Source organism: Oncorhynchus clarkii, chromosome 18 (assembly GCF_045791955.1).
Source record: "Oncorhynchus clarkii lewisi isolate Uvic-CL-2024 chromosome 18, UVic_Ocla_1.0, whole genome shotgun sequence".
Lineage (NCBI taxonomy): Eukaryota > Metazoa > Chordata > Actinopteri > Salmoniformes > Salmonidae > Oncorhynchus > Oncorhynchus clarkii.
In genome coordinates, this window is record NC_092164.1 from 2,646,065 (window position 1) to 2,661,064 (window position 15,000).

General features: G+C 46.1%; 2 protein-coding genes across 2 annotated transcripts in view; both read left to right on the plus strand.

Annotated features, from left to right (window-relative positions):
- Positions 1-193: 193 nt before the first annotated feature.
- Positions 194-711, plus strand: LOC139372900 (histone H2B type 1-A-like). The gene is made up of 2 exons (XM_071112758.1): positions 194-292; positions 511-711. The coding sequence occupies exons 1-2, from the start codon at positions 194-196 to the stop codon at positions 709-711; spliced, it is 300 nt and encodes a 99-aa protein (XP_070968859.1).
- A 4,641-nt stretch (positions 712-5,352) lies between these two features.
- Positions 5,353-15,000, plus strand: part of LOC139372833 (serine/threonine-protein phosphatase with EF-hands 1-like) — a 22,125-nt gene continuing 12,477 nt past the window's right edge. The window contains exons 1-7 of the mRNA XM_071112662.1: positions 5,353-5,514; positions 7,169-7,296; positions 7,433-7,493; positions 8,659-8,828; positions 9,111-9,225; positions 12,075-12,121; positions 12,228-12,394. Of these exons, the coding sequence (XP_070968763.1) occupies positions 5,460-5,514; positions 7,169-7,296; positions 7,433-7,493; positions 8,659-8,828; positions 9,111-9,225; positions 12,075-12,121; positions 12,228-12,394 (743 nt within the window). The 5' untranslated portion in view covers positions 5,353-5,459. The remainder of the gene's footprint in view (positions 5,515-7,168; positions 7,297-7,432; positions 7,494-8,658; positions 8,829-9,110; positions 9,226-12,074; positions 12,122-12,227; positions 12,395-15,000) is intronic.

Here is a 15,000-nt window from a genome sequence, read left to right on the forward strand (position 1 = left end):
TTAACGTGTCAAAACGTTTCAAAATGCTGGAACTCAAAGTGACCCAGCCAGGCGTGAACAGCACAGGTGCGCACCATAGATAAATTACCCAAGGCTGAATTCAATCTTCATAACACCAAAGTGGGCGTCATAGGCCTATAAAAAGGTCATTGTAAGTGTAACATGTTATAAGACTATCCAAAGGAAAAACACAATGAAGGTATTTGTTAGCAGAACAACGAAGAAACCCTTCAGAGAGCAGAAGAGGAAAAATAAGGCCTACTCCACCTTCATCTACAAGATCCGGAGAGAGGTTGGAAATAATGGGCCACATTTGGCATTACTTAAAGCTATTTGGTGTAAATTAATGTCACGGGGCTCGCCAACCCTATTCCTGGAGCGCTACCCTGCTGTAGGTATTCGATCCAACCTCTGTAACTAAATGTATCAACAAGCTAATTATTAGATTCGGGTGCGTTAGATTTAGGTTTGGAGCAGAAACTTACAGGACTTTTTTTATTTTAATTACAGGGTGGCTGCATCCCCACCATGGACTGTTTATTGGTGAACGGGTCTACCTGCCCACGGAGGGTGCTGGTCCTTCTGGTCGGCTCCGAGGCCGCCCGCCTGTCACGGCTCAACAGGAGGAAAGTCATCACCCAACTAGAGGTCCACACTGCCATGGCACGGCTGAGACAAGGGAGAAAACATGCCAGGCAACCGGGCGCCTGAATGCTCTTATGAACGCTTTTAATTGTATGTATATTTAATAAAGATGTCTTGTTTTTACTCATCGTGTTGTCATTCCAACAAAACAATGCACCACTAAATGTTTAAAACAAGTTGCGCACCTGAAGGCTGTATAACTGAATGTTAAAGCGGTATGCTCTCGCCTCTAATGGCGGTCCAATTACTTCGAGGGGCGGGGAAAGGCATAGCCATAATTGATGCATTTGCTTGTCTTGTCAGGGGCGCAGATGTGCGCCAAACTCAGTCAACCATAGCCGAACTCCGGCGCGTGGGGAAAGCGGAAATCAAATGGACCCTTATGTTCCTCGCTGTGCGTGACGCCCACTCAAAACACGCGTGTTGATTAAGGAAGCGTACACCATGTACAAGACTCACATTTTGGCGTAGACTCTGCTGCGGCACAACCAAACATCTTTATCAACCCAACCGGTGTCCAGGAGGAACGGGCGTGTTCCTTAGATGAGCTGGGTAGTCTTGGACTTGTCGCAGGGTAAGTCATTTACTGGCAATATAGGCTATTGGTCACTGAATCAGCTGTTGCATCCTGTGTAGGGAATGTAATTACTATATTCACCTTTGCAGATTTTACATGTGAACAGCAACAGGTGTTTTGTCTCGTGCAGGTCAATGGGCATACTACAGTGACGCATGCAGGATGAATTAGTTTATGCGACATGTTTAATTTAATAGAGCGCAATTATGTGCGTATTTCGCCATTTGTTTTTGTTTTTTCTCCCCACCAAGAGCCGTTTGTCAAATGAGATGCTGCTGGGGTATTGTAACAGAGGCTGAGAGCGAGGCGATGTTGGTTATTCATAGTTGATCCCAAAGGACTTTTTGTTTCATGCGGTATCAAACATGTGCCTCCATGGCAACCCATTACTGATTTGAACCAATTCACATGTGAACATCAATTAGGCTTCAACTGGAGGCTTTTCAGCAGGGACAGACTCAATTACGACATCTCAAGATTTCAAATGCATACACTATGTATACAAAAGTATGTGAACACCCCTTCAAATGACTGGATTTGCCTATTTCAGCCACATCTGTTGCTGATGGGTGTATTAGGTCGAGCATCCAACCTTGCAATCTCCATAGACAAACATGGGCAGTATAATGACCTTACTGGAGAGCTCAGTGACTTTCAACGTGGCACTGTTATAGGATGCCACCTTTCCAACAAGTCTGTTCATCACATTTCTGCCCTGCTAGAGCTTCCCCAGTCAACTGTAAGTGCTGTTATTGTGAAGTTGAAACATTTAAGAGCAACAACGGCTCAGCCACGACGTGGTAGACCACATAAGCTCACAGAACAGGACCACCAAGTGTTGCAGTGTGTAGCGCGTAAAAATAGTCTTTCCTCGGTTGCAACGCTCACTTTCGTGTTTCAAACTGCCTCTAGAAGCAACATCACAATAACTGTTTGTCGGGAGCTTCATGAAATGGGTTTCCATGGCCGAGCAGCCGCACACAAGCCTAAGATCACCATGCGCAATACCAAGTGTCAGCTGGAGCGGTGTAAACTTCACTGCCATTGAACTCTGGATCAGTGGAAACATGTTCTTTAGGTTGATGAATTACGCTTCACCATCTGGTAGTCCAATGGACAAATCTGGGTTTGGTGGATGCCAGGAGAACGCTACCTGCCCCAATGCATAGTGCCAACTGTAAAGTTTGGTGGATGATGAATAATGGTCTGGGGCTGTTTTTCATGGTTCGGGCTAGGGCTCTTAGTTCCAGTGAAGGGAAATATTAACGCTACAGCATATAATGACATTCTAGATGATTCTGTGATTCCAATTTGATGGCTACAGTTTGGGGAAGGCCCTTTCCTGTTTCAGCATGACAATACCCCCATGCACAAAGCAAGGTCCATACAGAAATGGTTTGTCGAGATCAGTGTGGAAGAACTTGAGCCCTGACCTCAACCTCATCTAACACATTGAATTGGATGAATTGGAGCGCCGACTGCGAGCCAGGCCTAATCGCCCAACATCAGTGCCCAACCTCACTAATGCTCTTGTGGTTAAATGGAAGCAAATCCCCTCAGCAATGTTCCAACATCTAGTGGAAATCCTTCCCAGAAGAGTGGAGGCTGTTATAGCAGCAAAGCTGGGACCAACTCTATATTAATGCCCGTGATTTTGGTCATGTAGTGTACTTTTCACTTCCTCTCTCGTCTCCTTCTAAGAACCCATTGAAGGAGAAGGTTAGAGGGGAGGGACCGCTGGATTTCTCATCCAATGGGTTTTCAGGAGAGAGGATTCAAGGAGTATGCAACTTTTCTCTCTCTCTCGCCCTCTGTCTGCCTGTCTGACTCTCCCTCTCTGTTTCCATTCACAGACATATTGCCTTGCCCCTAACAGAATGGCCACAGACATACTGCCTTGCCCCTAACAGAATGGACACAGATATACTGCCTTGCCCCTAACAAAATGGCCACAGACATACTGCCTTACCCCTAACAGAATGGCCACAGACATACTGCCTTGCCCCTAACAGAATGGCCACAGACATACTGCCTTGCCCCTAACAGAATGGCCACAGACATACTGCCTTGCCCCTAACAAAATGCCCACAGACATACTGCCTTGCCCCTAACAAAATGGCCACAGACATACTGCCTTGCCCCTAACAGAATGGCCACAGACATTCTGCCTTGCCCCTAACAGAATGGCCACAGACATAATATTACATAATACAGAACCCATGGGTCACTGAGACCTGTGACTGTTGGACGCCTGTAGTGACTGTTGGACGCCTGTAGTGACTGTTGGACGCCTGTAGTGACTGTTGGACGCCTGTAGTGACTGCTGGACGCCTGTAGTGACTGCTGGACGCCGGTAGTGACTGCTGGACGCCTGTAGTAACTGCTGGACGCCTGTAGTGACTGTTGGATGCCTGTAGTGACTGTTGGATGCCTGTAGTGACTGTTGGACGCCTGTAGTGACTGTTGGACGCCTGTAGTGATTGCTGGACGCCTGTAGTGACTGTTGGACGCCTGTAGTGACTGCTGGACGCCTGTAGTGACTGCTGGACGCCTGTAGTGACTGCTGGACGCCTGTAGTGACTGTTGGACGCCTGTAGTGACTGCTGGACGCCTGTAGTGACTGTTGGACGCCTGTAGTGACTGCTGGACGCCTGTAGTGACTGTTGGACGCCTGTAGTGACTGCTGGACGCCTGTAGTGACTGCTGGACGCCTGTAGTGACTGTTGGACGCCTGTAGTGACTGTTGGACGCCTGTAGTGACTGTTGGACGCCTGTAGTGACTGTTGGACGCCTGTAGTGACTGTTGAACGCCTGTAGTGACTGTTGGACGCCTGTAGTGACTGCTGGACGCCTGTAGTGACTGTTGGACGCCTGTAGTGACTGTTGGACGCCTGTAGTGACTGTTGGACGCCTGTAGTGACTGTTGGACGCCTGTAGTGACTGCTGGACGCCTGTAGTGACTGCTGGACGCCTGTAGTGACTGCTGGACGCCTGTAGTGACTGCTGGACGCCTGTAGTGACTGTTGGACGCCTGTAGTGACTGTTGGACGCCTGTAGTGACTGCTGGACGCCTGTAGTGACTGTTGGACGCCTGTAGTGACTGCTGGACGCCTGTAGTGACTGTTGGACGCCTGTAGTGACTGTTGGACGCCTGTAGTGACTGCTGGACGCCTGTAGTGACTGTTGGACGCCTGTAGTGACTGCTGGACGCCTGTAGTGACTGTTGGACGCCTGTAGTGACTGCTGGACGCCTGTAGTGACTGTTGGACGCCTGTAGTGACTGCTGGACGCCTGTAGTGACTGCTGGACGCCTGTAGTGACTGCTGGACGCCTGTAGTGACTGTTGGACGCCTGTAGTGACTGTTGGACGCCTGTAGTGACTGCTGGACGCCTGTAGTGACTGTTGGACGCCTGTAGTGACTGCTGGACGCCTGTAGTGACTGTTGGACGCCTGTAGTGACTGTTGGACGCCTGTAGTGACTGCTGGACGCCTGTAGTGACTGTTGGACGCCTGTAGTGACTGCTGGACGCCTGTAGTGACTGTTGGACGCCTGTAGTGACTGCTGGACGCCTGTAGTGACTGCTGGACACCTGTTTAATTATTTTTTATTTATTTCACCTTTATTTAACCAGGTAGGCCAGTTGAGAACAAGTTCTCATTTACAACCAGGTAGGCATCCTGGCCAAGATAAAGCAAAGCAGTGCGACAACAAACAACAACACAAACAACAACACAGAGTTACAAGCGTACAGTCAATAACACAATAGAAAAAAAAGAAAGTCTATATACAGTGTGTGCAAATGGCATGAGGAGGTATGGCAATAAATAGGCCATAGTAGCAAAGTAATTACAATTTAGCAGATTAACACTGGAGTGATAGATGAGCAGATGATGATGGGCAGATGATGGTGTGTAAGTAGTGATACATACTGGTGTGCAAAAGAGCAGCAAAGTAAATAAAAACAATATGGGGTCGGTAGATTGGGTGGGCTATTTACCGATGGACTATGTACAGCTGCAGCGACCGGTTAGCAGCTCAGATAGCTGATGTTTAAAGTTAGTGAGGGAAATGTAAGTCTCCAGCTTCAGTGATTTTTTTTTTTGCAATTCGTTCCAGTCACTGGCAGCAGAGAATTGGAAGGAAAGGCGGCCAAAGGAGGTGTTGACTTTGGGGATGACCAGTGAGATATACGAGGCGACTGTAGTGACTGCTGGACGCCTGTAGTGACTAGCATTATGGGATGTGGCACTTCCGTCACCACCGACAACAAGGGGAGGAGACTGACGACAGGTGAGACCGACTGGGGACAAGTGATGGCTCTGATTGTCTTCCCCCAGGACTCATGTAGCCTGGTCCCAGATCTGTTAAGGTTGGCATAGCAGAAAACTGTAGTTGGCAAGACAATACAAACAGATCTGGGACCAGGCTACATCTCGTAGATTGTGAATCCAGTGAATATACAGTTTGATCATAGAGCACCTTTTGACATCTTTGAGAATTCAGTGTGTTTATAAGCCGGCAGCTGGTGAATTATAAATCGTGTAGTTTTCCCTCCTACTGTAGTTGGCAAGACAGATCTGGGACCAGGCTACATCTCGTAGATCGTGTAGTTTTCCCTCCTACTGTAGTTGGCAAGACAGATCTGGGACCAGGCTACATCTCGTAGATCGTGTAGTTTTCCCTCCTACTGTAGTTGGATGTTTTCAAGATGTTGGTCAAATGTTCTGCTTTTCTTTGCCTTATTTCTTTACTTCTTCTTTTAGCTGACAAACTTGTTTAAATGAATTTACTCTGAAGGGATTTTCTACTTCTGATTCTCTCTTTCCTCCCTGGTGTGTTGTTAATTCTGCCTCTCTTCCTCTCCCTCTGAACTGGTTCACTATAAATGATTTTATTTAATCACTCCTCACTACAGACCAGATGGCCAAGAAAACTCCCAGCCCTGCACTGGGTAAGAGGCCTCCTCTCATGTCACCCCTATTGTCAGTCCTATTGGTCAACCTTACTGTATCATTGTGTCCTTTTGGTCAACCTTACTGTATCATTGTGTCCTATTGGTCAATGCCCATGGTCATCCTGTGGCTTCATTAGTTTTAAATACCGCTAACTACCTGCAGGGGGCTGTTATTTTATTCAGTACCACTAACTACCTGCAGGGGGCTGTTATTTTATTCAGTACCACTAACTACCTGCAGGGGGCTGTTATTTTATTCAGTACCTCTAACTACCTGCAGGGGGCTGTTATTCAACAGCAACGTTATTAAACAGGGGGCTGTTATTTTATTCAGTACCACTAACTACCTGCAGGGGGCTGTTATTCTATTCAGTACCACTAACTACCTGCAGGGGGCTGTTATTTTATTCAGTACCACTAACTACCTGCAGGGGGCTGTTATTTTATTCAGTACCACTAACTACCTGCAGGGGGCTGTTATTTTATTCAGTACCACTAACTACCTGCAGGGGGCTGTTATTTTATTCAGTACCGCTAACTACCTGCAGGGGGCTGTTATTTTATTCAGTACCGCTAACTACCTGCAGGGGGCTGTTATTTTATTCAGTACCACTAACTACCTGCAGGGGGCTGTTATTTTATTCAGTACCACTAACTACCTGCAGGGGGCTGTTATTTTATTCAGTACCGCTAACTACCTGCAGGGGGCTGTTATTTTATTCAGTACCGCTAACTACCTGCAGGGGGCTGTTATTTTATTCAGTACCACTAACTACCTGCAGGGGGCTGTTATTTTATTCAGTACCACTAACTACCTGCAGGGGGCTGTTATTTTATTCAGTACCACTAACTACCTGCAGGGGGCTGTTATTTTATTCAGTACCACTAACTACCTGCAGGGGGCTGTTATTTTATTCAGTACCGCTAACTACCTGCAGGGGGCTGTTATTAAACTGTTGTTTTATCTGGTCTTCCATCTCGTCCTCTCAGCTATGAAGGCAGCCATCCTGATCCAGCGTTGGTACAGACGTTACATCGCCAGGTTAGAGATGAGACAGCGATACACCTGGAACATCTTCCAGTCTATAGAGTATGCTGGGGAGCAGGACCAGCTACAGGTAATGGAGACGGAACTCAGGTGGTTCAACCTTGTCTGAGACCTGAAGAGGCCTCGGCTTTAGCCCAGCAGGCCAACACAGTCTGTTAGTACTTGGCCATATGAAATACACCTGACTATGTTTCAATCTTCCTCAGCTCTCCAGTTTCTTCAGTTTCATGCTGGACAACTTCACTCAACTCAACGGGAATGGCCCAGGTAACTAACATTTTCTTATATTTTCAGGAAAATTGTTGGACTGTCAGTTCCTAGCACAAAAAAAATGGAATGCCCATAATTATTTATAGACTGAACAAAAAAAATGTCCCGATCCATTAATAGCCTTTGCCTAAAACATATTATGGTGAAGATGTTGCTTAGCAACCGCATCCACATGCTATTCTGTTTTCCTCTGCTGTGGTAATGTGGGATATTGTGTTCTTGTGACTGCTGCAGCCACAGCTGGGGCCTGCCTGTTCACGTACAGACCAACACGTTGCTGCAGATAATTAGCCAGCCAGGGCCTTTAGTGTTGAAGACAACAGGAGACGATGCTCAGACCATCTTGCCTATTTGTACAAAATACAAGTTGTGCTTTTTAATTACAGTAGATACAGTATAGGTGATCTCTGTGGGTTTGGATCAGAGTAAATGTGATAAACTGACTGGTTGTTTAGAGACGTGCTCTGAAGACGGACGCGACCACTCCACAGATAGGGTCTGAGAGAGGTGTGGCTGCTGTCCTCTTCAATAACAACATCTGATGATGATGATGATGCCTGTTTGTCTCCATAAAGTTGTCTATAGCTGGACGTTAACCTACTGTAGCAGGCTATTCCAGAGAAGTAAACAGAGATGCCCTGAATATGTATACATGTGTTTGACATCCTGTTTTAGTGTGTTAATAAAGTTATATTTTATTTGATTCTATTCAGTTTGATTCTACTCTATCTAGAGTTGTAAAATTCCGGTAACCTACCTAAAATTCCCAGGTTTTCCAGAAATCCCGGTTGGAAGATTCCAGGAATCAGGAGGCAGTAAGCAGGAATACCGGGGGATTTGGGGAAAGTTACTGGAATTTTTAAACCCCCAACTCTATTCTATTAACCCTGTGTGTTCTATTCTATTAACCCTGTGTGTTCTATTCTATTAACCCTGTGTGTTCTATTCTATTAACCCTGTGTGTTCTCTTCTAGTAACCCTGTGTGTTCTCTTCTAGTAACCCTGTGTGTTCTCTTCTAGTAACCCTGTGTGTTCTCTTCTAGTAACCCTGTGTGTTCTCTTCTGGTAACCCTGTGTGTTCTATTCTATTAAACCTGTGTGTTCCATCCTCCAGTTTGATCTATTCTATTAAACCTGTGTGTTCCATCCTCCATGTTGTCAGATCTGATCTCCCACCTGCTGGACCCAGTGGTTGACCCGTGGTCAGACAGAGAGAGACAGACCATGTATGAACAGATCACTGTTCCTGAGTCCTACAGCGGTCCTCACCTCACCTTCCCCCTCACCGTCTCTCACACCAACGCCCTGCTCTCTGCATTCAAAGAGCAACAGGTACCGTACCATTCAATTCAAACTTTATTTCCCCCACTGTGTGCTACAGGACCAGTATTCTTAAAGTGTCTCAGAGTAGTAGTGCTGGTCTAGGATCAACTTCTCTGTGTCCATACAATCATACTCATTATGATCTAAAAGGCACAAACTGATCCGAGATCAGGACTGCTTTCTGAATATGTGCCCAGGGAGTACAGGACCTGTTGTGGACAGTATGACGGCTTAATGAATAATAACAGATCAATAACCTATAGTCCTACCTGATGGTTCCTCTTCCTCCAGCCTCTCCACGGCAGATACATGCTGCAGTTGTTACACCAGACTAAGAAGCTCCTGAAACAGATGCCAAACGTCATTCACCTGTCCACACCCTACGCCAAGGAGATCACAATATGTGGTAGGTTGTTGATGTATTTTTAGTGATAGGATTGATACAGAGCTTTTCCAGGTGATCAAAGCACTTTACCCTGTATGACGGAAACTAATCCACCACCCCAATATTGTTTTCAGTGCTGCTAACTATGTTGTCCAATATTGTGTTCAGTACTGCTAACTATGTTGTCCAATATTGTGTTCAGTACTGCTAACTATGTTGTCCAATATTGTTTTCAGTACTGCTAAATATGTTGTCCAATATTGTGTTCAGTACTGCTAACTATGTTGTCCAATATTGTGTTCAGTACTGCTAACTATGTTGTCCAATATTGTGTTCAGTACTGCTAACTATGTTGTCCAATATTGTTTTCAGTACTGCTAAATATGTTGTCCAATATTGTGTTCAGTACTGCTAACTATGTTGTCCAATATTGTTTTCAGTCTTCACTCTCCGACTATCTAGTACACAACACTGACTATCTAGGATACAACACTGACTATCTAGGACACTAACACAACACTGACTATCTAGTACACAACACTGACTATCTAGGACACAATAACACAACACTGACTATCTAGGACACAACACTGACTATCTAGGACACAATAACACAACACTGACTATCTAGGACACAACACTGACTATCTAGGACACAACACTGACTATCTAGGACACAACACTGACTATCTAGGACACAACACTGACTATCTAGGACACAACACTGACTATCTAGGACACAATAACACAACACTGACTATCTAGGACACAACACTGACTATCTAGGACACAATAACACAACACTGACTATCTAGGACACAACACTGACTGTCTAGGACACAACACTGACTATCTAGGACACAACACTGACTGTCTAGGACACAATAACACAACATTGACTGTCTAGGACACAATAACACAACACTGACTATCTAGTACACAACACTGACTATCTAGGACACAACACTGACTATCTAGGACACTAACACAACACTGACTATCTAGTACACAACACTGACTATCTAGTACACAACACTGACTATCTAGGACACTAACACAACACTGACTATTTAGTACACAACACTGACTATCTAGTACACAACACTGACTATCTAGGACACAATAACACAACACAATCTAGGACACAACACTGACTATCTAGGACACAACACTGACTATCTAGGACACAACACTGACTATCTAGGACACAACACTGACTATTTAGGACACAATAACACAACACTGACTATCTAGTACACAACACTGACTATCTAGGACACAATAACACAACACTGACTATCTAGGACACAATAACACAACACTGACTATCTAGGACACAACACTGACTATCTAGGACACAATAACACAACACTGACTATCTAGGACACAATAACACAACACTGACTATCTAGGACACAACACTGACTATCTAGGACACAATAACACAACACTGACTATCTAGGACACAACACTGACTATCTAGGACACAATAACACAACACTGACTATCTAGGACACAACACTGACTATCTAGGACACAATAACACAACACTGACTATCTAGGACACAACACTGACTATCTAGGACACAATAACACAACACTGACTATCTATGACACAACACTGACTATCTAGGACACAATAACACGACACTGACTATCTAGGACACAACACTGACTATCTAGGACACAACACTGACTATCTAGGACACAACACTGACTATCTAGGACACAACACTGACTATCTAGTACACAACATTGACTATCTAGGACTCAACACTGACTATCTAGGACACAACACTGACTATCTAGGACACAATAACACAACACTGACTATCTAGGACACAATAACACAACACTGACTATCTAGGACACAACACTGACTATCTAGGACACAACACTGACTATCTAGGACACAATAACACAACACTGACTATCTAGGACACAACACTGACTATCTAGGACACAATACTGACTATCTAGGACACAATAACACAACACTGACTATCTGGTACACAATAACACAACACTGACTGTCTAGGACACAATACTGACTATCTAGGACACAACACTGACTATCTAGTACACAATAACACAACACTGACTATCTAGGACACAACACTGACTATCTAGGACACAATAACACAACACTGACTATCTAGTACACAATAACACAACACTGACTATCTAGTACACAATAACACAACACTGACTATCTAGGACACAACACTGACTATCTAGTACACAATAACACAACACTGACTATCTAGGACACAACACTGACTATCTAGTACACAATAACACAACACTGACTATCTAGTACACAACACTGACTATCTAGGACACAACACTGACTATCTAGGACACAATAACACAACACTGACTATCTAGTACACAATAACACAACACTGACTATCTAGTACACAACACTGACTATCTAGGACACTAACACAACACTGACTATCTAGGACACAACACTGACTATCTAGTACACAATAACACAACACTGACTATCTAGTACACAACACTGACTATCTAGGACATAACAGCCCCTCAGCTCCCAAAATAGAGCTCTTTCTCCCGGTTGTTTATATACATAATAAAAAGACTTTGTTTCACCTCAATGGCCTCCTTCCCTGTAGTCAGAGACGCATCTCATCAAACTCAAGAATCCTTGAGACGAATGTTAAACACACACACAGAACATGAATGACTCATTTAATGTCGGAGAGCATGTTAATTAACTCTTGATTAACTCAGTTAACCAATTAACCCAGTCATTTTGGTTTCATATGCCATGGATGGTCTAATTTCTAGGAGGAAATGTGTCTTGTACCTTTTTAAAATATTCTAATGCTTGTAATTTTCTTTAGGAGATTTACATGGCCGTCTTGATGACTTGCTGCTCATATTCTACAAGGTTAGGCTCTTGACACGATACTGTACATGCCATTGTATACCTGTGACACTACACGAAGAGAAACAATGGCCTAGTTTCTCCATAATAATGATTCCATCTCTTTCAGAACGGCCTCCCCTCGGCAGAGACCCCGTATGTGTTCAACGGAGACTTCGTGGACCGAGGGAAGAAGTCTGTGGAGGTCATCATCCTGCTGTTTGCCTACCAGCTCCTCTACCCAGACCACATGACCCTGAACAGAGGCAACCACGAGGACCACATCATGAACCTCCGGTAGTTACACATACAGACCACATGACCCTGAACAGAGGCAACCACGAGGACCACATCATGAACCTCCGGTAGATACAGACCACATGACCCTGAACAGAGGCAACCACGAGGACCACCTCATGAACCTCCGGTAGATACAGACCACATGACCCTGAACAGAGGCAACCACGAGGACCACATCATGAACCTCTGGTAGTTACACATACAGACCACATGACCCTGAACAGAGGCAACCACGAGGACCACATCATGAACCTCCGGTAGTTACACACACAGCCCACATGACCCTGAACAGAGGCAACCACGAGGACCACATCATGAACCTCCAGTAGTTATACACACAGACCACATGACCCTGAACAGAGGCAACCACGAGGACCACTTCATGAACCTCCGGTAGATACAGACCACATGACCCTGAACAGAGGCAACCACGAGGACCACATCATGAACCTCCGGTAGTTACACATACAGACCACATGACCCTGAACAGAGGCAACCACGAGGACCACATCATGAACCTCCGGTAGATACAGACCACATGACCCTGAACAGAGGCAACCACGAGGACCACATCATGAACCTCCGGTAGATACAGACCACATGACCCTGAACAGAGGCAACCACGAGGACCACATCATGAACCTCTGGTAGTTACACATACAGACCACATGACCCTGAACAGAGGCAACCACGAGGACCACATCATGAACCTCCGGTAGTTACACATACAGACCACATGACCCTGAACAGAGGCAACCACGAGGACCACATCATGAACCTCCGGTAGATACAGACCACATGACCCTGAACAGAGGCAACCACGAGGACCACATCATGAACCTCCGGTAGATACAGACCACATGACCCTGAACAGAGGCAACCACGAGGACCACCTCATGAACCTCCGGTAGATACAGACCACATGACCCTGAACAGAGGCAACCACGAGGACCACATCATGAACCTCCGGTAGTTAGACATACAGACCACATGACCCTGAACAGAGGCAACCACGAGGACCACATCATGAACCTCCGGTAGATACAGACCACATGACCCTGAACAGAGGCAACCACGAGGACCACATCATGAACCTCCGGTAGATACAGACCACATGACCCTGAACAGAGGCAACCATGAGCACCACATCATGAACCTCCGGTAGATACAGACCACATGACCCTGAACAGAGGCAACCACGAGGACCACATCATGAACCTCCGGTAGTTAGACATACAGACCACATGACCCTGAACAGAGGCAACCACGAGGACCACATCATGAACCTCCGGTAGATACAGACCACATGACCCTGAACAGAGGCAACCACGAGGACCACATCATGAACCTCCGGTAGATACAGACCACATGACCCTGAACAGAGGCAACCACGAGGACCACATCATGAACCTCCAGTAGATACAGACCACATGACCCTGAACAGAGGCAACCATGAGCACCACATCATGAACCTCCGGTAGATACAGACCACATGACCCTGAACAGAGGCAACCACGAGGACCACATCATGAACCTCCGGTAGTTACACATACAGACCACATGACCCTGAACAGAGGCAACCACGAGGACCACATCATGAACCTCCAGTAGATACAGACCACATGACCCTGAACAGAGGCAACCACGAGGACCACATCATGAACCTCCAGTAGATACAATCCACATGACTCTGAACAGAGGCAACCACGAGGACCACATCATGAACCTCCAGTAGATACAGACCACATGACCCTGAACAGAGGCAACCACGAGGACCACATCATGAACCTCCAGTAGATACAATCCACATGACTCTGAACAGAGGCAACCACGAGGACCACATCATGAACCTCCAGTAGATACAGACCACATGACCCTGAACAGAGGCAACCACGAGGACCACATCATGAACCTCCGGTAGTTAGACACACAGATCACATGACCCTGAACAGAGGCAACCACGAGGACCACATCATGAACCTCCAGTAGATACAATCCACATGACCCTGAACAGGGGCAACCACGAGGACCACATCATGAACCTCCGGTAGATACAGACCACATGACCCTGAACAGAGGCAACCACGAGGACCACATCATGAACCTCCGGTAGATACAGACCACTTGACCCTGAACAGAGGCAACCACGAGGACCACCTCATGAACCTCCGGTAGATACAGACCACATGACCCTGAACAGAGGCAACCACGAGGACCACATCATGAACCTCCGGTAGATACAGACCACATGACCCTGAACAGAGGCAACCACGAGGACCACATCATGAACCTCCTGGTAGTTACACACACAGACCACATGACCCTGAACAGAGGAAACCACGGGGACCACATCATGAACCTCCGGTAGTTACAGACCACATGACCCTGAACAGAGGCAACCACGAGGACCACATCATGAACCTCCAGTAGATACAATCCACATGACCCTGAACAGAGGCAACCACGAGGACCACATCATGAACCTCCGGTAGATACAGACCACATGACCCTGAACAGAGGCAACCACGAGGACCACATCATGAACCTCCGGTAGATACAGACCACATGACCCTGAACAGAGGCAACCACGAGGACCACATCAT